Source organism: Monodelphis domestica, chromosome 2, assembly GCF_027887165.1.
Source record: "Monodelphis domestica isolate mMonDom1 chromosome 2, mMonDom1.pri, whole genome shotgun sequence".
NCBI lineage: Eukaryota > Metazoa > Chordata > Mammalia > Didelphimorphia > Didelphidae > Monodelphis > Monodelphis domestica.
Window position 1 is genome coordinate 10,305,830 of NC_077228.1, and position 21,486 is coordinate 10,327,315.

Below are 21,486 nucleotides of genomic sequence, written 5' to 3' on the forward strand. Positions count from 1 at the left end.
GGAAAACCCAGCCAGCACCTGCCTTGTATCTTGTGTGGCTGGCATCATTTCAGGCCAGGTGCAGGCCATGCCTGCTGGAAGCTTTGCCGCCAACGTGCCGACACTGATTTATCTCTGGCCTCGGGAACCCATTGGGAAGGAAGCAAGAATAGAAAACAATTCTAAGCAAAACGAAGCCTCAACACTCCCCTCCTCCCCATGAAAGAAGATGAGAGATTTTCCTCTCTTAGAAGAAAAGGGAGCATCAGCTCAGGTCAAGGAGAACTGCTTGTAAGGATTCCATCGAGTTCAACTGCACCAGCATCTTAAGAGTCTACTCTGTGTCAGGACCTCAGTTAGGCATAGGGAATGCACAGAAAAAAAATGAAAATGAAAAATAATCTGTCTTGAAAGGAGACAGTGAGGTCCAGTGGAAAAAGTACTGCCCCTGGAGGCAGAGACCCTAAACTTCAAACCCAATCTCTGATGCTTATTATTTGTGTGACTTGGAGCAAGTTAATTCATTCTTCTGCCTCAGTTTCCTCTTCTGTAAAAATGAGGTGGTTGAACTAAAGATACAGATTCTCCAGAGATTTCTGACAATTTTTGCCCTAGGGTACTATTACATCCTCTTGAGGCTCTTACATAGAGAAGTAAATCCAAAATCGTGTTGGCAGGTGTGATGAAGGCAGCAGGAATTGCTAATAACTGAGAAGACTTTAAAGGGCATACTGGAGGAGGTGACCCTTGAATTGGACCTTGGATAGAGGTAGGGATTCCAGGAGATAAAGGTGATGATGGAGAGAGGGCATTCTAGACAGGGTGGTGAGGTGGAAGATGGAATAGAATGAACCCACAGATTGGCTGAAACACAGAGTTGGGGAGGAAAAGTAATGTGCAATTGGTCTGGAAAGATATTCCAGAAGAATGAACCCTTCTGGAGGGCAAAGCCAATGGTTCTTGTCTTGGTTTCCTTATTGCCTGGTGCTTTTTGGCTGTTTAATAAAGGCTTTTGAATCAAAGGATCTGAGTTCAAATGGGAAATCAGGAGACTGCTCTTCCATTCCTGCCTCTTTTACCCACATTCTGTGTGGTCTTGGATGACTCAGATCAAGTCTGATTGAAGCATTCCAGAGTTCCTCACAGATACACAGGCCACACAGCTGCAGATAGCTTGCATGTTAATGTTGGGCAAATAGCTCCGCCATCTTAAAAATGGAGGTGGGTGAGAGGGTGAGGGCCTCAGTGCTTTGTTGTAAAATGAGGGGATTGGAGTAGATGACTCCCTTGTGCATGCTTCTAACCTACGATGACATTTAGTCATCAGAAACACCCTGTGAGATGTTTAGTACTTTAGAACAGCAGGGCCAACCTAAAATAGAAATGATCTTTGCCTGCTGCATATTGACTTAGAAAATCATATATTAACATTGTTTATGTTCTATTGTATTTTAAAAGTCATTTTGTTAAATATTTCCCAATGGTGTTTTAATCTACTTCTCATATTTTGTGTCTCTGTTTTAGTTGGCCTTGGGCAACTCAACCTTAACTTGGGACACCTACAAGATGAGAGTTTATAAGGTACCCTCCAAGGTCCCTCAAGATCTAAGTTTATACTCTTGTAGTTCCATTCCCACCAATCAATAAGCACGTATAAGCCCCTACTATGTGCCAGGTACTGTGCCAAGCACAGGGGATACAAAGGGTCAAAGAAGCTGCTAATCTTCATTGGGGATTGGAGTTTTCTCATATGACTTCTTTACATTTTAAAAATCATAGTTCTAGAGGAATAAGTACAATAATAATGATATTAATATTACTATTCATAATACTATCTTCTGGTCCTTTAGAATTGCACTTTAAATCTTACAAAGCATTTTACATGGACTGGCTCATGAAAACTTCTTGAGGTCAAGGACTTTACCAATCTTTGTATCTCCAGCCCTAGTAAAGTGCTGGAAGAGTAGACTCACTCTCTCTCCTGCTCTTTCTCTCCCTCCCTTCTTCCCTTTGGTCCTTTCTCCATCCTTCCCTCCTTCTCTCTCTCTCCAAGTCATAAAGCTCTAGAATGCAATCTATTATTTTACCTTCATCCTTTCATTCATTTATTTGACGTATATATGAAGAGCCCAGGATGGATTGTGAATTGATATTCCTGTCGAATATAAACTCTCTGAGGAACAGGATTGGCTTTTTTTTTGTCCTTGTATCTCAGCACCTGGCACAGTATTTGGCAAACAGTGGGTGCTTAATAAATGATTCTTTTTTTAAACAACATCCCATTATAGTCAACTTCCTCCCTGCTCTCTGTGTATGCCCCTACACACTGTCCAAATAGCGATAAAGTTCTTAAGTAACTTCAATACCTTCAGCATCCCAAGTACTTTAAGTATCATGGATACCCTACGCATCTTAATTATCATCTTGCATAGTGATGTAATTGGTTTAACTCTATCATTCCCCTTGGTTACCTTAAGTCTCTCGTGTATATCTCAGAGGCACTCAGTGACATGAAAGACACCGAGGTGTGCTGAGGGCTAAAGAAGATGAATTAGCCATGGTCCAGTCTTCAAAGAACCATGATCTACTGGGGGAGAAAAGACCACAATTCACTGGGTGACTGATGTGGTGCCAAGACAGGCAGGGTTAGGGGCACTTCAGGGCCACAGATACCACAGAGGTCACTGGGCAGGTCAAGACCACCATCTGGCCTTATTACTAACAGAGTTTAAAACCAACCAAGTGAACTGGCTCCAGGCCATAGCGTCTGGGAAATGGGCTGGCCCTTCCTCACAGAAAAAGCTGAAAGAAGGAGAACCGTTGGCTGAGGACCATGGGCTCATGTTGCCTGACTCTGATTCAAGATGAGGAATTCACCCCCCAGTGAGAAATTTGGGGTCTTGAGCCTTTTTTCCACAGAGTCCCAGCAACAGTCCTTTTGGGATGGATGACCCCAAATAAGGATGGAATATTTTCCAGAGATTCCAGAGACTGCAGGATGCATCTGTTGCAGGCAGGTGACCTTTCATCAAGTTCCCTGTTGCCTTGAATGTTCAGAAGTCAGCAACGCCTTGGGAAATGACTACGGAATTACAAGGGATTTGTTCTGTCTTCAAAAACCAGATTCTTGTCTATCCCATACTTAAAATTAGGAAGATCTTAGTTCAAATCTTGCCTCAAATAATTACTAACCATATGACCAGGGGCAAGGAATATAACTTGGAAGGTCAGTTTCCTCATCTCTAAAATGGGGATACTACTAATGATAATGATAATAATAGTGAAAATCGTAATAACATCTACCTTGCTGGGTCGCTGTGAGGTTCAAATGGGATCATACATATGAAGTGCTCTGCAAACTGTGATATACTATATAAATATTAGCCATTATAATTTATTCTTATTTTTTGACTCTGTCTCCTTTTATCCACTCACATAGCCACCACTCTTATCATCTCTCAAACTAGACTTTTGGGCTAATCACCTCATTGGTTTCTCTCCCTTCAAGTCTTTCTCTATCCCCCCAAAACATCCACCACTTAGCCATCAAATTATATTCCTTAAACCTAGGCTTATGTCCCAATCAAAACTCAGTAGTGCCTTTTGATTGCCTTTAGGCTAATAAACACTGGGCTGAGTGCTGACAGCCCTCCCCAACTTCCTGCCTTCCCTTCCATATTTATTCTGGACCATGTACATGGACGTACGTTCCTACTGAATGAGACTACCAGCAAGTCTCCAATTTCAGCGGACCATCTTCCGACGTATGCCTTTGGACCAGGTCTCCCAAGGTGTTTAATGGTAGACCCTGACATTGAATTTAAAAAATGCAGAAATGATTTCTCCATCATTCACCATGATTGCATGCCACATGGATTTTGCTATAAATCGTGCAACCTGAGGCATGAATAAAACATGTTTTAGCTGAGAGGGTTGTGGAGGGGCTAGTGAGAAGCTACTAGTTGTTCTTGAATTGTGAATAAGTGCCGACCCAGTTTATGTACCGTATGACACAGAAATATGCCACTTTCATGTGAAGGCAGTCATGCAGTGAAACTCTCTAACATGTCACCAAGTGATCCATCCACATGGTGGTAGGCACCATCTGGCGAACATCAGGATTGTTTCTAATTTTGTTTTCTCAAATTTTTCCTACTTTGTAGAAGCTGGTGCCCATTCCTTATATTCTCAGCATGCCCTGGGGGGGCTGGCACCCTCAGAGTTTTTCTCATGTATATATTAGCTAAGTTTTAAATATCAGCCACAACACTTTAGGTCTCTAGATTAAAAATAACAACAATTGCATCAGATTGATGGTTAACAAAAAAGGAAAATAATAAATGTGGAAGGGGCTGGGGGGAAATAGGACCTTCAACGTCCTGTTGGAGAGCTATGAATTGTCCAGCCATTCTGGAAAGGAATTTGAAACTTTGCTCCCTAAAGTTATCTTTTGTCCACTACTAGGTCTGTCTATGTCCCACAGAGATCAAAGAAAGGGGAAAAGGATCCCTTTGTTCAAAAGGATCCCTTTTGTATTTAGCGCAACTCTTTTTGTTTTTGGCCAAGGACTGGGAACTAATGGGATGCTCTTCACTTAGGGAACAGCTGAAAAAACCATGATGTATTTAGGTAATTAGATATTATTTTGTTATAATGAATGATGAAAGGGATGGTTTGAGAGAAACTTGGGAAGATGCAGAATGAAGGGATACCGAAAGGATACAGAACAACAAATATGATCACAACAACAGTAAAAACAAAACACAACACCTTTGAAAGACTTAAGGACAAAGCAGTGAGAAACCATAATGATAGAGAAGTGATGCTCACACCTAGCAACATACCCTGATGAAAGCTGTTCCCTACCTCCTGTCAGAAAGTGATAGATGTCAAAGGCAGAATGGGTCAGACATTTGGGGACATGGTCAATGTTGGAATGTGTCTATTTCTTACATGAGTTCCCCCCTCACTTTTCCCTCCCTCTCTCTCTCTCTCTCTCTCTCTCTCTCTCTCTCTCTCTCTCTCTCTCTCTCTCTCTCTCTCTCTCTGTTGGGTGGTGAGAGAAACTAAATCTTTATTCATTGAGAAAAATAATTTAAAAGGATAACATTTTGATAATACTTTAAATTTTCCATTTGATCCTCATAGGAGCTATTATTATTATCCCCATTTTGCAAATGACAAAACTGAGACTTCAAAAGATTAAGTGACTTGCCCAAGGTCACAGCTAGTAAGTTTTTGAAGCAAATTCAAATCTTCCTGAGTCCAGATCCAAGGCTCTAACCATGATACCACCACAGGAAATAAAATTGGGTTGTGACATAGGTGAGTGGGCAGCTAGGTGGCACAGCAAGCCTGGGTTTGAATTTTATCTCTGATACTTCCTAGTGACCAAGGGCAAGTCACTTAACCCTGTCTGTCTACCCTCTACCCTTCTAGCTTAGATGTGTTATTGACACATGAAAAAAAAGGAAGGGGAGAGACTTTTCCTTCCCTTTAAATAGAGAGGACTGAATGGTTTTGTCTCACTGGAAAGATGTAGGCTCCAGTGAAACAGTTGAGGGAAACTGGGGAGGCTGAGGTGTGATCTGCTGGTGGAGAGAAGATGGTGAGATCTCTCCCTCCCTAGGGTTAGCTGTAACCAGAGCTTGAGGGACTTCTAGAGAGACAGAAAGGAGACCTTCTGTGACTTCCCACATGGGATATTTTAAAACCCGTATCCCTTTGATCACCAATGTAGGGAGTAGCTGAAGAGAAAATGTTTGTATTCTAGTCATTGGTCATAGAGTAAGGGTTTGTTATCAGACCCTTCTCTGTGGAGGACTGTGGCAGACCAGGTCTAGTGTTGCCACAGATGGGACAGGATTCGCGCTCGAGTCCTGCTCTCAATCACCCAATTTCTCTTTTGGTATGGAACAGGCCAACCCCCACATCTGACTGGAAATAAAGAATCTCTGTGGAAAGGGAAAGGGAGGTAGGGAAGGGGAAAGGGAGCAGGATGCCCTGACAAGCTAAAATCCCCAAAGAGCCCGCCCAAGGGGCAGGAGCAGGAGCCCGGAAGGACTCAGCCGCCTTTCCCAGCTGCCAGTGTTCTTTATTCTAGATTACTATTTACCTACTCTCTAGATCTAAAGCAGTTCAAGAAAAGGCAAGGAGAGATCCAGAAATGAAGTCAGAAAGCTGGCTCGGTTGGGAGAGTCCAAGCTAAACTTCTGTCTGTGGCTCTTGCTGGCAGATGGAGGAAGGTAGTAGAAAGCTCTCTAGATGACAACAACTTCAGAGAATCGGCACAAAAATCTGAGTCTTCTCTCTCTCTCCTGCCACACAGAAAAGGACTCGTCCCCTTCCGGTATGGGACTAGAAGTCTTGGGGCTGGCCAGAATTCTCCTCAGCTCTCAGTTCTCTACCCACAATCCTTTGCTGTCTCCAAACTACTACCTCTGTGCCTGTCCTTCAAAACACAGGTTCTGCCAAGATCCCCTTTGCTATTCTTACAAATCCCCCATCTTGTTTTTTGTGCATTCTTAACCAAAGATGCACTGACAAAAAGTAAGATTTTTCTTAAAAGAAATAGGTGATTAAGATAAAGTTGGGGTATCTGATTTGGGCAGTATGCTATGTATTAGTCTACTCACCACCTGGCTTGCTTGTATTTAATGATATTGTATTTATGTCTTGGATTTATTCTTCCTTTCTCCCTTTTCTCGTCTCTCTCCATAGCATACATATATATTATATAAACATAATATATGCATATTACATAGGGTAATTTCTACATAATGATTTCTATTTAATAATTGGTATCTAATTGCATTTGAATGCAAGCTTCTTGAGAGCAGGGATTGTGTCTTCCTTTGTATTCTCCACCCCAGCGTCTGGCACAAGCCTGGCACGAGCCTGGCACATAAAAGCTGGTGAAATGCTTGTGGATTGCCCAGATGGCGGGATCTCCTGTGTTGTTTGCAGTTCTTAAGATTTAGAGGGGACCAGCAGAGGCCTATTTTTGCTTAGCAAATATGCCAAGAATCACAGAACCATAAATGTAGAGGTCAAGTTCAGCTCCTTTGTTTTATAGATATTGGTGCCTGAGAGGTACGTATCCCAACAGATAGAGTGCTGGACATGAGGTCAGGAAGAGATGAGATCAAATCCTACCTTAGATACTTAGCAGGTGTGTGACTCTGGGAGAGTCACTTAACTTCTGTTTGCTTCAGTTTCCTCCTCTGTAAAATGGGGATAATTAGCAAATTCCCTCCCAGGGTAGTTGTAAGGATCAAATGAGAGGATATTCATAAAATTATTTGCAAGCTTTAAAGGGTTTTATAAATGCTAATGATGATGATGGAAACTGAGTCTAGCAACTTTCTGAGGCAGAATTTAAACCCTAGTGGTTTGGACCCACATCTAGTTTTCTTTCCCCCATTTTAGACAGACAGACAGATGGCTAGATAGACAGACAGACAAACAGATAGATAGATAGATAGATAGATAGATAGATAGATAGATAGATAGATAGATAGATAGATAGATAGATACAGAGAGAGGGGAGAGAGAGTGATGGATGGATGGATGGATGGATGGATGGATGGATGGATGGATGGATGGATATCAGATCTCTTCTGATTCTCAAAACTACCCTGAACAGCAGATGCAAATTTAGACCTAATTTAGAATCTTGTTCCTGCTCTTAGTGTATCTAGACATCAAACTGGACTTTGAGTGCAAGATTAAAATAAGGGGATCTCCCATAAGTGGGCGTCCAAATAAATTCAAGACATGAAACTTCCCTTGAGAAGCATTCAGTATGCAAAGCACTCTTGGCCCATCTGGGGGAATTTGAAAGTGATTTTTCATTTACTAGGATGACAACTCAGCTACACCAAGTGGTCATACTGTATTTGTTTTAGGGTTTGGATCTTTTCTTTCTTTTTTTTTTCTGGAGCCAGTTCTTCCTGTCTTACCTAGGCTGGAAGCCCAATAGTCACTCAGGGGACTGATGCCATTTCCAACGCCCACAGGAGCCTTGACCTTTCCAAAGTGGGCCAGTTCAGCCCTCATTGGCAGCCTGGTGGCCTTCCCAGTTCCCTGGGGCTTACTGAGCATATTAGTGTCAGGCTTACTATCACCCTATCAACTTCAGCCTCACTGGAGCTCAGAATTTCCAAAGTCACTTGATCCACCAGCCTCAACCTCCCTGGAGGTAAGACTATAGGACTAACTTTGACCTTCCTGCGTGGAGCACTGCTCTGTTTTTGAATGAGCCAGTATTACAATAAATAAATAAATAAAAAGCAGACAAAAAATATCCTTCATTAGATTGTAAGCTCTCTGAGAACAGGAACCAACTTTTGCCTATTCCTTGGGCAGTGCCTGGCACATAGTAGGTGCCTAATAAACATTCATGAATTTAAAGAGAAAAGCACTGATCACAGGAGAGAAAAATGTGGTTAGTCACTCCAATGCAACTTTTTAAATACCTACTCTGTGCCAGGAACTGTCCTAAGCTCTGAGGATAGAATAAACAAAAACAAGGACAATCCATGCCCTCAAGGAGCTCATAACCTAGTGGATCTAAGCCAATCCCTATTCAGTCCTAAGAAGGTTTTCCTTAGCTTGTTGTACATTAAATTGTGACTAGCTTACTATTCAAGAAAGAACAATTCAAGAAAAGACCACAGGCTTAGCTAAACAACACCAGAAAGGCTAAAACCACAAATAAATGGAGGCTTCCGATGAAAACCAAAGTCAGATACTCACAAAGGTTTTTTTTCCTGGAATATTGGCGGAAGAAAAATTACAAAAATGATGTCAAGGCAATAAATCAAAAAGGCAGCTACGTGAAAAAGAGATTTCCAAGAATCAATGAGGCTAAGATCAAAATGGGGATATTTTGAGGGCTCCAAATGAAGATGAAAGATGAACATTTCGAAGAATAGTTGAATGATGCTGAAGATGATGCTTAGCAGTCCTTAAAGTTATCCGAAGCTGTCTGAGAATCCAAAAGGCAGCATTCCCAAGAAGTTGCCAATGATTCCCTTAAAGTCTAGAGGTTTTATGGTATGTAATATTTCACCAGAGATTCATTTCTTGAATTCATTTTTGGATTTCTTCCCAGGAAACCCGGGGACCATCAGGGACCAATCAGCACAACAACGCTAACATCAGGAATCTCTACAATGGAAAAGAGACACCCAAGAAAGTGGAGCCCAACCATTTGGCTTCAGTAAGTAAACTACCATCAGATTTCAGACGCAGACTACTGTTGAGCTCCCAAGATGGATATTCCACAGGTCAGCCATAACAATTTTTAATTGGAAGTCAGGGCTGAAGGATGGGTTTTCCTACAGAAATAATTGTGATATAGTGGGTAGAGAACTTGCCTTGGAATTGAGAGGATTTGGGTTCCATCCTTCTTGACTTTTGACCCAGGGGGCGAGTTACCTTCTATGTTTAGTTTCCTCATTTATGAAGTGAGGTGGTTAGACTAGCTGGACTTGGGGGTTTCTTCCTGTTCTAAATCTATAGTCCTATAATGGAAATGTATTCCTAAAACATTTAAAACACGAGAAACCATTAGTACCTATTGCTTATGTGAGTTAAATGAGCATAATTTTCTTTAGTAAAAAATAATTTTATGAGGCAGTAATGGATAAAGAATTGAACCTGGAGTCAAGAAGACTTCAGTTCAAATCTAGCCTTAGTTGAAGGACCATTGGTCAGTCAGTTAATTTCTCTCTCAACCTCATTTTCCTCATCTTAAAATAAGATGATAATAATAGCAAGTGCTATTATTGTTGCCAGGAGAAAGTGAGATCATTTGTAAAGTGACTGGAAAAGCTTAAAGCACTTTATGATTTCTATTATTAATTTTTAAAAATATAAAACTACATTTCCCATGAAATTAGTCCATCGTAGGTAATATTTGAAGCCATAATTGAAATGAACTGCACAGACAGGATTTCTCCTAGTTTACTGGGCATAAGAAATATTTTTGTTATTGTTCAGTGTAATAATAACTCTTATTCCTATAGTACTTGAAAGTTTATCGAGTGTTCTTTCATGAAGCAGGTAGTTCAAATATTATTATACTTATTTTATTGTTGAGTAAATTGAGGCTCTGAGAATTTAAGTGACTTGCCCACCATCACACAGCAAAGTGTTTAAGGCAGGATTAAAATCCCAAGTCTCTTCACATCAAAGCCCAATGCTTTATCTATCAGGAATGGAGGAAGGGGGCTTAGACTTAGAATTCATCTATAGAGGGAACTCATTTGCCAATGCACATAGATAACTAACACATTATATATCATTTTAGACATACTTAGGCCACTGAGAGATTAAGTGACTTGCCTAGGGTCACACAAGCAGTATATGTCAGGGGCAGGTTTGGAATGTAGGATTTCTTGACTCTGAGGCCAGTTCTCTAACCACTACACAATGCTGCCTTTCACAAGTAATATTTCAAGGAAGAAAGCTCTCATTGGGGGGATGAGGGCAGATTTCAACGGGGAGTAGAAATTCAGGAATATTTGGAAGGAAGCTAAGGCTTTGAAGGAGCAGCAAGGAGAAGGAGAAGAGTCTGGAAATGTGGGAGCACTTCTGCAAAGCATAGGGAGGAAAGGCTGGAGAGCTGTGACCAAACAACCACTAGTAGATTAGCTTGGCTGGGAGGGAGGAGGAACAAACAAGAATCCAGCAGTAGGAAATAAATGTGGGTAAAGAAGTGGGAGCCACACTGTGGAGGGTTTTCAATATCATACTGAGGATTTGATTTTCTTTAGCCAGCAGTAGGGAACCATGGGTGATTTTTAAGTAGGGGAGAGACATGGTTGCATCTGTGTTTTAGGAATGTCAAAATGATAGCTGAATGGGGGGCAGATTTAAAGAGGGAGAGTCTGGAAGCAGAGGCACCAATCAGGAAGCTCTTCCAATGTCTGGATGGGATAGAAGTGATGTGAATCTAAAGAAGATGTTAGAGATGTTGGGGTGAGGGGATCAAGAAGACTTGGCAAGTGATTGGATATGGGAGAGGGAAGGGAGAGCCAGATATGACTCCATGTTGGCAAATCACTGGAAGCCTAATGCCATCTTAAAGAGAAATTGGGGAGACTGAAAGATGGATAGACTTGGTGGAAGGGGAGGTCTGTGAGTCTGTTTAGAATACGCTGAGTTTCATGGCATGGACTTGACTTTACATTTTCTAATCAATCCCACAATATGAAAGCGAATGCCTCTCCTCCCCATAATGACTCAGCTCTTTACTAGAGACCCCCAGAACTGGATGAGGGAGTTTCTCGTGGGTGACATAGAAGCTAGGCTTTGAAGGATGGGTAGTAGGACCCTGACAGATGGAGGAAGGCAGAGTGAGGGTGTGGAGAGATGAAAGAGAAGAAGGGGAGGTCATTTCAGGTAGGAAAGAAATACTAGCTTAGAAAAGCACACATTCCCAAGTGATAAGTGGAGATCGCAAAATCCTTGGGCTTTGGGAGCCTCAGAGTCTCACAGACAAATACAAATCCCCCCTTTTTCAGGCCTTTAGAAGCTTGATCCTTTTGTCATCAGCATCTTTCTCTGGTTTCTCAAACAAATGATTCTGGCTCTCGGTGTTCAGGACTTCCATGGCTCACTCATAGTGATTTTCCACCTTAATTCCCATCCTTGTGTTAAGGGTTTTCACCACATAGACCGATATCCTCTCCAACATCAGGGCTTCTCCATTTTTTTGGTCTCCTTGCCTCCCATGACCTGCTCCTTGCCATCCCATCTCTGCAGATGCCTTCATGCTCACTGCAGTGACCTCCAGGCTTCTCACATCCTCAGTGCTTCCCCTGGTCACCATCCTGGTCCTGGTCCTCGTCGCCTCTTGCCCAGACAATGCCTACCTCATTGGTCTCCCTATCTCATCCTTTTCTTGCTTAATCCACAAAGCTGCCAAATTGACATTCTTGAAGCAGACATCAGACTAGTCACTCTGGGGATGCTTAATAAACTTTAGTGGCTCCTTAAAACCTCTGCGATCAATCAGTTAGCCAGGCAACATGCATTTCTTAAGCATTTGCTATTACTCCAGGCACTGCGCTTAGTGCTGGGGATACAAAGGCAGTAAAAAAGACTCAGGGAGCTCATGTTCTGAAGGAGAAGACAACAAATAAAGGGGTCCATACAGAATGGACAGATTAGCAGAAAGGGGAAGGGCGAGTCAAGATGGCGGCTTAGGAGCAGCAAAAGCCCAAACTGCTCTGACTAGCCTTCCATATCAATCTTTCAAAAGTGCTTCAAAGAGACAGGAATCCAAACTCAACAAGACGGAGTCATGGAGCTCTCCTGCTGAACACCACTGGGAGAGTCGATTTCCATGGGATAAGGGGAGATTAGAAGAAAGAAGTTCTCCAAGGAGAAAACTAGTTGCTTATGGGAGCAGGAAAGGCCTCCTGCAAAAGGCAAGATTTGAGCTAAGACTGAAGGAACCTGAGGAAGCTAAGAGGTACAAGTAAAGAGGGAGAATATTTAGGTATGAAGGGACAGGCGGTCAAAAGGTAGAAAGTCAGGGCAGGGAGTGTCTTGTTTAAGAGAAAGTCAAGAGGTGATTGTTGCTGAAAAGTAGGGTGTGTGGATGTGAGAAAAATGTAAAAAGAGTGGAAAGGGGGCAATTAGGTGGCTCAGTAGATCAGGCTTAATTATGAGTGGTCTTGGGTTCAGATCTAGCCTCAGATATGTCCTGGCTGTGTGACCCTGGGCAAGTCATTTAACCCTCATTGCCTAGCCCTTACTACTCTTCTGCCTTGGAATCGATACTTAGACTTGATTCTAGGACAGAAGGTATGGGATTAAATAAAAAAGACAGGAAAGGTTGGAAATGGACAGGATATGAAGAGCTTGAAATGGCAAACGTTTGTCCTGGAATAGTAGGGACCTACTGGGGTCATTAAGCTAGGGGAATGGGGGAGAGGAATAACATGGTGAGATCTTGACTTTAAAAAGCCTGGATGAACATGGGGATGGCCTTAAGAGAGAGAGAACAATTAGAAATGTCACAATTGTTTAAGAGAGAGATGAGGGAGGTCTCCTGCTCCAATGGTGACTGTGTGTATGGAAAGGGAGGTTCAGGAGAGATGTTGTGAAGGTAAAAAAGACAAGATTTGGCGATAGATTGGCTAAGTGGGATGAGTGACTAAATATAGACTCTTCTGTTTGGCATTTCAACACTTCACATTCTGGTCTCATCCTACTTTCCCAGGCTAATCATACATGGTTCCCTTCCATGCACTCTTCGGTCCACCCCTAATATTCTTGCTATCCATCTCTCATCTTCATGACCTTGGGCCCCATGACTGAAATGCTCTTCTTCCCTTAAGTATGTGTTGAATGAATAAATGAATGAATGAATGAATGAATGAATGAAGAGAGGAAGTAATGAAGGAATTAATGAATGAACTAGGTTCGAATCTAGGCTCTTCCATTTACTCTCAGAGTGATCTTGAGTTTATCATTTCAAATATCCAGATCTTAATTTGCTGATATGCAAAAATGTTGGGATTGAACTACTTCCTGTCCTGTCAAGAAGTTCCCAGGAGAACGCTGAAGGACTTCTTGAATCCTAAATCTAGAGGCAGCTATGACTCAGTGTTTAAGAGTACAGGGCCTGGATTTAGGAAGACTGGAGTTCAAATCTGGTCTTGAACACTTCCTAGTTGTGCGACCCTGGACAAGCTTGCCTGACAAAAGGATTCATTGGAGAAGGAAATAGCAAACCACTCTGGTATCCTTTCCACAAAATCCCCGTAGATATCTTTGGTCCACAGAGTCACAAAGACTCAGCCAGTTGAACAACAACAATCACCACCTTATGGTCTGTGGTCCCCAGATGAGAACCCCAAATCCGTGGTTCCTGAGCTCTCATTTTCAAGTTAGAGAACAACTATGATTCTCTTCATTCTTTCAGGGTATTGCTTGATGAAGCCCGAATACTTTTAGTGAGCAATGAGGACTGGAGGACGTGGAAGTCTAAGTTCTCTTTATCCTGGAGGATAAAGGGATTTACATCGCTTCTCAGCATGATGGAGGAAGGGGGAATATTACCCCCCAAATATCACTGACTCAGTTAGCTTTGTGAGAGTTTTCTTGGTCAAAATACATCCTTGAAAACTCTAATAAGGAACCAAATTGTCATGGAGATTTGGGGCATTAAGCTCTTTACATTAATTTTTGTTGGCACTCTTACCTTCCATCTTAGAATCAAACTAAGTATTGGTTCCAAGTCAGAAGAGTGGTAAGGGTTAAGTAATGGGGGTCAGGTGACTTTGCCTAGGATTACACCCTTAGGAAGTGTCTGAGGCCAGATTTGAACCCAGGACCCTCCTGCCTCTAGATCTGGCTCTCAATTCACTGAGCCACCTCACTTCCCCCTCCTCAACCATAATTTCTAATCTGGCCTTGAAGCCCCTGCATCTCTTAAAACCCAGAAAATAGTTATCTCCCCCCACCCCGCAACTTTTCCTTTGACAACAGAATGACAGGCTGACTGCTTAGTTGTGCCTTCCATATTCACTGGATGAAGGTAGCCATTAAAATCAAAAAGCCCAAGCATGAAAATGGAAACCAAAGACCTACACCATGAGTGAATGTGCGGGAGAGGAGTTATCAAATCAATTTAAAATTCCTAAGTGGAAATAGCTCTATAATCCACAGCAAAGAGCCAGGAATCAGAACTCAGTTTAAGCTATTTATACATGGAGCTTGGCAATTCCTCGCCTCCTGGCAGGTGCTATTTTCCCATTAAATGCAAATACAGCAGCTTTTGTGATAGGGGGACAATGTCATCTGATCTATCCTTTGTGGTGCGCCCAATTCTTCTCATCATTTGGTGCCTGAAGACCATGCTGGTCTTTCTAGCCCTCATGAATTCCAACAGCAAGTCAGAATGCTTGGGCTCATGGGACTTCAGCCTCCCTCATAAACAGCAGGTATCAGTTATTGATAGGCTCAAACATCTGGAGCTGGAAGGGACTTTAGAGGCCATCTAAGTCCAATCTCTCATTTTACAGATAAGGAAACAGAAGCTGACACAGGACGTGACTTGCCTAAGGTCACTCAGGATGATAGAACTAGAATTTGAACCCTGATTCTCCGACCCCCAAAGCCAGCTCTTCTTCCACTATTCCACACAGCTCATTCAAAAGAAGGTCACAGATTCCCAGAATTAAAGCTCCAGTCTCAGTGATAGCCCTCCGCTTTTTAGAATGGAGCTCTTCTTCAGAGAGACAACTATCTATCCTTTCAAAAGGATGCTACCTCCTTTTATTCCACTCACCAGAAGCAGAAATGCCCATTGGGCTATCTGGTTTATTTCTTATTTTCTGGTTAATATTTAAGTGCCCACTTGGGGTCATCATAAACTAAGGTAAATTGAATAGAAAACTCATTGCGACCATTTGCCCCAAAGTTTTAAATGTCCATGTCGACACCTTTAAGAAAGCAAAATGAGTTTAGAGTGAGCTCTGATTAAGACCCTTGAAAGGTAAATATCTCCAGTGGGAAGTCAATGGTAGCACAGACGATTAAACGAACTGAAATAAAGCTCTGAAATGATTCCTTCCCATCCCATGGGGCCTCCTCCATATGCTCTGAGGAGCTGAGGGGAAATTGCCAATGGCAAGACAATACAAAGGGAGTAAAGCCAGTCAGTGGGACCAGCCACTGGGCGCTCCTCCCGACAAAAATGATAAGTGGGATCAAGACTGTCAATGGCCATCGCTGGTGGTCTTTATGACTTTGTTTCAGCCCAGCACACAAGGACAACATTTCCCAAGGATAGATTGTGGCTGCTCCCTGCCCTCCACCGGAGCTTGGGCCTTCCTCCATCGGTCCTCAGAAAGACCTTGGACTGTGGAATGTGTCAGAGTGATAGACATCTAGAAAGACCCCAGTAAGAGCCTTTTTCCAGCTTGTCTCCTCTTCAGGCCATTTTAAAAAATGCACAGTGGACAGCTTTCCCAGTCTCCTCTGAGAAATTATTGCAAAATTCTGCAAGAACAAACTCAGGAACTCAGCCCACCATCAACAACTGGGGTGGAGGGGAGTCAACGTGATGGGAAAACCACAAGGCAAACCCGTGACTTCAGAGTACTGGGGGATGGGGCATTGCTCCCCATCTTGCTTCAAAAGAAGCAAGAAAAGGCTTGATGCTGGTTGATGATGAGGAGAACATGAATAGGATAATGATCATTACCATCAAATGGTAGGGAAAGTAGAATTTGGGGGATGTTACTGTTGGTGCCCAACCAGAATCTGAGCGAGGGCCACAGACCATTTTACTTTAGGGTACAGAAACTAAAGGGATTCCAGAAGAGCTCTGTAAATTAAATCCGCCTCTTTGGCTTTCTTAGCCCATCATCCTGTCTAGTTAGAATTTTGAACCGTTGGACTTCAACCCCCAGAAGTCCTTCAGTATTTCCCAGAATTCCTCTCCTCTCTCCACCACATGGTCACATTTGTATATGGTGGGGGGGCTCCTCCCTCTCTCCCTCTTTTCCATTTGGGAGGCTGGTGAGCTCTATCTGTTTCTCTAGTCTTTTATTTTCCTTTTGCTTCATGTTAAATATTAATAAATCTTAAATATAATACTCGGAGTGCTAAACATTAATCTTTAAAATTTACAATCTCCCCCCAACGATGTTTTTAGCTTCAGTGTCCAAGAAAGAAAAATTAGGAAGGGGCCAAAGAGAGACAAGAAAAAACAGGATGGGAAAGGGGTGGGTTTCCTTTCGCTATTAATGGCAGCCAGTATTCCAGAGTAAGTTGGCTTCACGTTTTCTTGCTGCTCTTTCAGCCCCTACAGGAAGACTTTCCAGCCAGCCTGTTCTCCCACACAAACCATCCTGTAATGGAACCCCCCAACCCTACCACCAACAAAGGGGAGGCCCTTGGGTTGAAAACTGAAGCCGATGTTTAGGTCTCAGAGTAAAATGGGGAGTGTCAATACCACCCTCATACACATGCCATGCGCATACACCCTCCTACCTCCATAGACATCATGTATGCACACACACCACACGCAACACTACTTAGCACACATGCATGTACCACACAGCAGCACATATTATATATCACACATCCCCATACCCCCACACAGCATACCACACAGGCACACAACACATACCACATCACACACCATCCATACATTACATGTACCACACATCTCACACACACCACACCATACACAACACGCATGAACACACACACATACACCTGCCCCCTTCCCCCCTGGATTTTCTAGAAGTTTCTTAAAACAGACTTGTGGAACCCCCCAGCCAGCCTTCCCACTTGGTGGCGTCCTGGGGAGGGGTACAGGGGAGACTCACCACAGGCGACGGAGAAAGCGCGATGTTGCCTATGGATGCCTTTAGCTCGTCCACAGTGGCGGCGCTCTTGAGGACGTCTTTAGATTGCAAAGGTTTAATTTTAATATTAAACTTTTTGTGTGATTCTTCTTCCTCTTCCGATTCACTTGAAGAATAAAAGTGCTTTCCTTTGGTAGGTAGACCACAGTTAAAGAGAACGACTAGACGTCGCCATCTCCCGAAGTTACCGTCGGATCCCGTGAGATAACCCGAGGAAACGGTGGGCAAACGCTAAAGCCTTCCCTAACTCTTGGCCCCTCCCATTAGTGGGGTCGTTGCTGTTGTTGGGTGGAAGAGAGAGCATAGCAGTGATGGAAAACTGCCCTCAGAGCCCGCAAAACTTGGTCGGAGGCCCTTGGGCAAGTCAACCACTTTCTCATTGACCCAACTGACTTTCCAAGACTCGAAATGACAGATAAGGGGGCAGCCAACAGTGGTGGAGGGAATTTCCTCATCTGGGAATTCCCTCCATTGCTGAAATCCCAGGGCCAGCCCATACCCCTTCATGCCCTCTGGCTGTGCCAAGGAGGTAGGGAGAGTGGGCGCTAGGTGGCCATGCCCGTTTAGGATTTCTTCCTATTTATTTAGCACTTGCTTGGGCTGTGCACCAAGACCCAGGAGGGCTGGACTCTGTATCCAGGGCAAGTGTCCTGATCAGGGTGTGCTGGTGGAGGAGGGTTACACTCAGAGAACTGGGCTCTGTGCTGAAGCCAGCAGGGAGCACAACCGAGGGGAGCTGTTCCTGCCAGGAGGACACAATCTGCTGAGTCTGGAGCAGCAGGTCAAAGCCAGGAGACTGGCACAATTGATTTTCGGCACCCTCTTCTCCTCTGGAAACTCTCTTTTCTACCACTAGAACAAAGCAGTGCTTGCTAGTTAAGTGCCAACCTGGCTTCTCTGCTTGCTTATAATTCTAATTAACACATTGTCATCAAGCCAAGTGAACAAGCACCTATTATGCGCCTACTGTGTGCCAGGTGCCAGGCGAAACATTGGTACTTTAGCAGAAGGCAGAATTCATTCAGTGACTTGGGACACACCTAGATACATCCCCTAATTTACTGAGAAAAGCTTAAAACGGAAGCAACCAGAAAGCAAGGATATAGCCGGGTTCCTCCGGTCTGATGCTGTACCCTTCTTCATCCAGCTCAGGAGAGTTCTGCAAGACACAAACACACACTATGTAAAACCCATCCTTGATATTTATTTCTCCTTTACACATCATCTCAGCTAAGGGCATGTGCAAAGATGACCCCATCACATCTCCTGTCCTAGGCAGAGGGAACCTTTCAGGAAGAGGTGACTGGAAGCACTGAGGACTTTTGCCATGACAGATAGAACATTGTCAAGCATATAAATAGTGCCAAATTTGTTACAGGGAAAATGGGTCCAAATACTTCCTCTGACACTTGTTAGCTGGTGACTTTACCCAAATTACTGAAACGTTCCAAGCCTCAGCTTCCTCATTTGTAAAATGGACACAATACCACCTGGAACACCCATCTCCATCTCCCAGGGTTTTTGTGGGGCTCAAAGAGTTCATTTTGGACTTAGCTCAAGTTCCACCATCTCCATGAAGCCTTTACTGAGCATTGCTGCTATTACTTTCCTCCAAAAAATGTATATGTGACCTTGACAACTTCTCACATATCTTCCAGTTCTAAATCTTGGATTTGATTTCCCTTTTCTTTCCTACTGTCCCTTCCCTGCCCTCAAGAGTATAGGACTCCAGGGGCAGCTGGGTTGCTCAGTGGATTGAGAGCCAGGCCTAGAGATGGGAGGTCCTGGGTTCAAATCTGGTCTCAGACACTTCCCAGCTGTGTGACCCTGGGCAAGTCACTTGACCCCCCCCCTCCTTGCCTAGACCTTACCACTCTTTTGCCTTGGAACCAATACACAGTATTGATTCCAAAATGGAAGGTGAGGGTTTTTAAAAAAAAGAGCATAAAACTCCTTATCCAATACACCACAGTGGAGATCCTGTTCTGGTATAACTGAGGGCCCATTGAACCTTGCAGTTCTTTAATGACCTGAATCTCTCAAAATAGTGAAGAATCTGAACAAATGCTCGACCTCTATAGGTACCTCAACACTCTTTGAATCCTCATTTTTCAGATGAAGAAACTGAAGCCAAGGGAATTTTAGTGACTTGGGCCAAAACAAGTTGGGACTAAAACCCAGGTCTGCTGACTTAGAGGGCTTTTTGAGGAAATTCTATAGCATTAAAAAAAAGGAAAGCTGAGAGACAAATTCAGTATAACAGTACCCAAGATGGACCCAAAACAAGACAGATCCTTTTCATAGTCAAGTTGGATTAATTTACTCATCAGTCAAGTATATGTGTAACACAAAGTGGAAGAGGAGGAGGAGGAGGGGGAGGAGGAGGAGGAGGAGGAGGAGGAGGAGGAGGAGGAGAAGGAGGAGGAGGAAGGAAAAGGATGGGAAGGGAGAAGAATGGAGGGATGAAGGAAGGAAAGAGGGGAAGGAAGAAGACAGAAGATTTTTTTGACTTTCATTCTGTGCCAATAACCAGCACTATGGTGAAGGGCATGAGAAAGACTATGTGGCTTAATCCCTCACCTGGCATACATTGGCGATCTCCAATTTCCCGCTTCCCCCCAGTTAATTCTGGGCTTTTCAATATTGATGCTATAATTTGTTGAGAATAAAACCTCCTCCTTATTACCTAGGGTAATTGGTGTTTAATGCATAATTGGAGCAGAGGAATTCAATGGGACCTAATTAGCATTTGGGAATAAATGCATTTCAGAGAAAAATCGAATTTCATACGGGCTTTTTGCTGGTTGCAAGGAACAGAAGACTACAGGGATTGTTTGGGTTGGAGGGAAGAATTCATGCAGAGTTCGGTGAGTAATTTCAGATGACAGCAACATAGACTTGGTCCTACCTGAAAGGAACTTTGGAGGTTTATCTAGTTCAAACCCCTTGATTTTTACAGAGAAGGATAAAGGTGTGACTTGGCCAAGGTCACACAGGAAACCCATGTCTAAAGCTGGGATCCCAAACCAGGTCCTCTGACTCTAAGCCCAGTGTTCTCTACATCATTTCTCATTCTAGTCCATAGCTTTCCTCTTGCCTCATTGACACAGTGATAACGAAAGGAATTACAAAGTGAATTCTTGGTGAAATGGAGCCAAGGGGAAGCTATGATACACCTTGTAGACTCCAATCTCACTCTACTGCTGATTTCTCTTGAGTAAAAATGGAACATAAGGTGGATCCATCATAAAATGAAGGGTTTCAATCACTCTGGTCCACAGTAGATACTTAGTCAACTTTTACTGGCTGACTGTCAGTCATAGTCTGAGGGAGAAGGCTTGATGGCAAAAGGTGGTTGATTCCATTGAACAAGTTCGGTACACACTTAATAAGTAACATCGACTGGAATAATAATATGAGCTAATAGTCATATAGAGCTTACTATGTGCCAGGCTTTATGCTAAGCACTTTACAAAGATTATCTTGTGTAATCCTCACTATAACCCTAGGGGTAGGTAGTATTATTTTCCTTATTTTACAGATAAGAAAGCTGAGGCAGCTTGGACAAGGTCAAGTTGGCCAAGACAAGAGATAATGTGATACCTACAAGCTTAGGAGTAAGAAATGCCTGTTAGAAAGTACTTATTGTCCAAGGGAAATTTGGACCTTTGGAAAGGACTTCTGCTCTCTGAGGTCCTACTGAGCTCTAAGGGTCTCTGTTTCTAAGGACATAGAACCTCAAGAGAGCATCTAATTTGAAGAGAAAAATAAAACATAATTACTGTTGCCCTTATGTTTCAATTAAATTAGCATTTTATTAAGTGACTTTGATGGGTAAGGCCTTATGCCATGCATTAGGGGAACACAGAGACATATGGCATATTCCTTACTTTTAAGAAGCCTGGCATTTATGAGACTATCTAAGGATAAGTGGAGTCTGACTGTGGTAACCACCATGTACCCTACTCCATGCCACAGCAAGAAGAAACAATGGATTAAGCAAAAACTGTACATATCCATCAGGATTCAATCTCCTTCTCTGAGAGGTAGATAGGTAAAAGGGTAGGATAAGAAGTATTTTCTATCTTCTCTTCCTTCCTTCCTTCCT

At 43.0% G+C, this 21,486-nt stretch overlaps 1 protein-coding gene across 13 annotated transcripts in view; it reads right to left on the reverse strand.

Annotated features, from left to right (window-relative positions):
- Positions 1 to 21,486, reverse strand: part of SGIP1 (SH3GL interacting endocytic adaptor 1) — a 275,163-nt gene that overhangs the window by 103,086 nt on the left and 150,591 nt on the right. For all 13 annotated transcript variants that reach the window (XM_056815004.1, XM_056815003.1, XM_056815002.1 and 10 more), the window contains 2 exons: positions 18,483 to 18,537; positions 17,340 to 17,515 (listed from right to left, as the gene is read on the reverse strand). In XM_056815004.1, the coding sequence (XP_056670982.1) occupies positions 17,340 to 17,515; positions 18,483 to 18,537 (231 nt within the window). The remainder of the gene's footprint in view (positions 1 to 17,339; positions 17,516 to 18,482; positions 18,538 to 21,486) is intronic.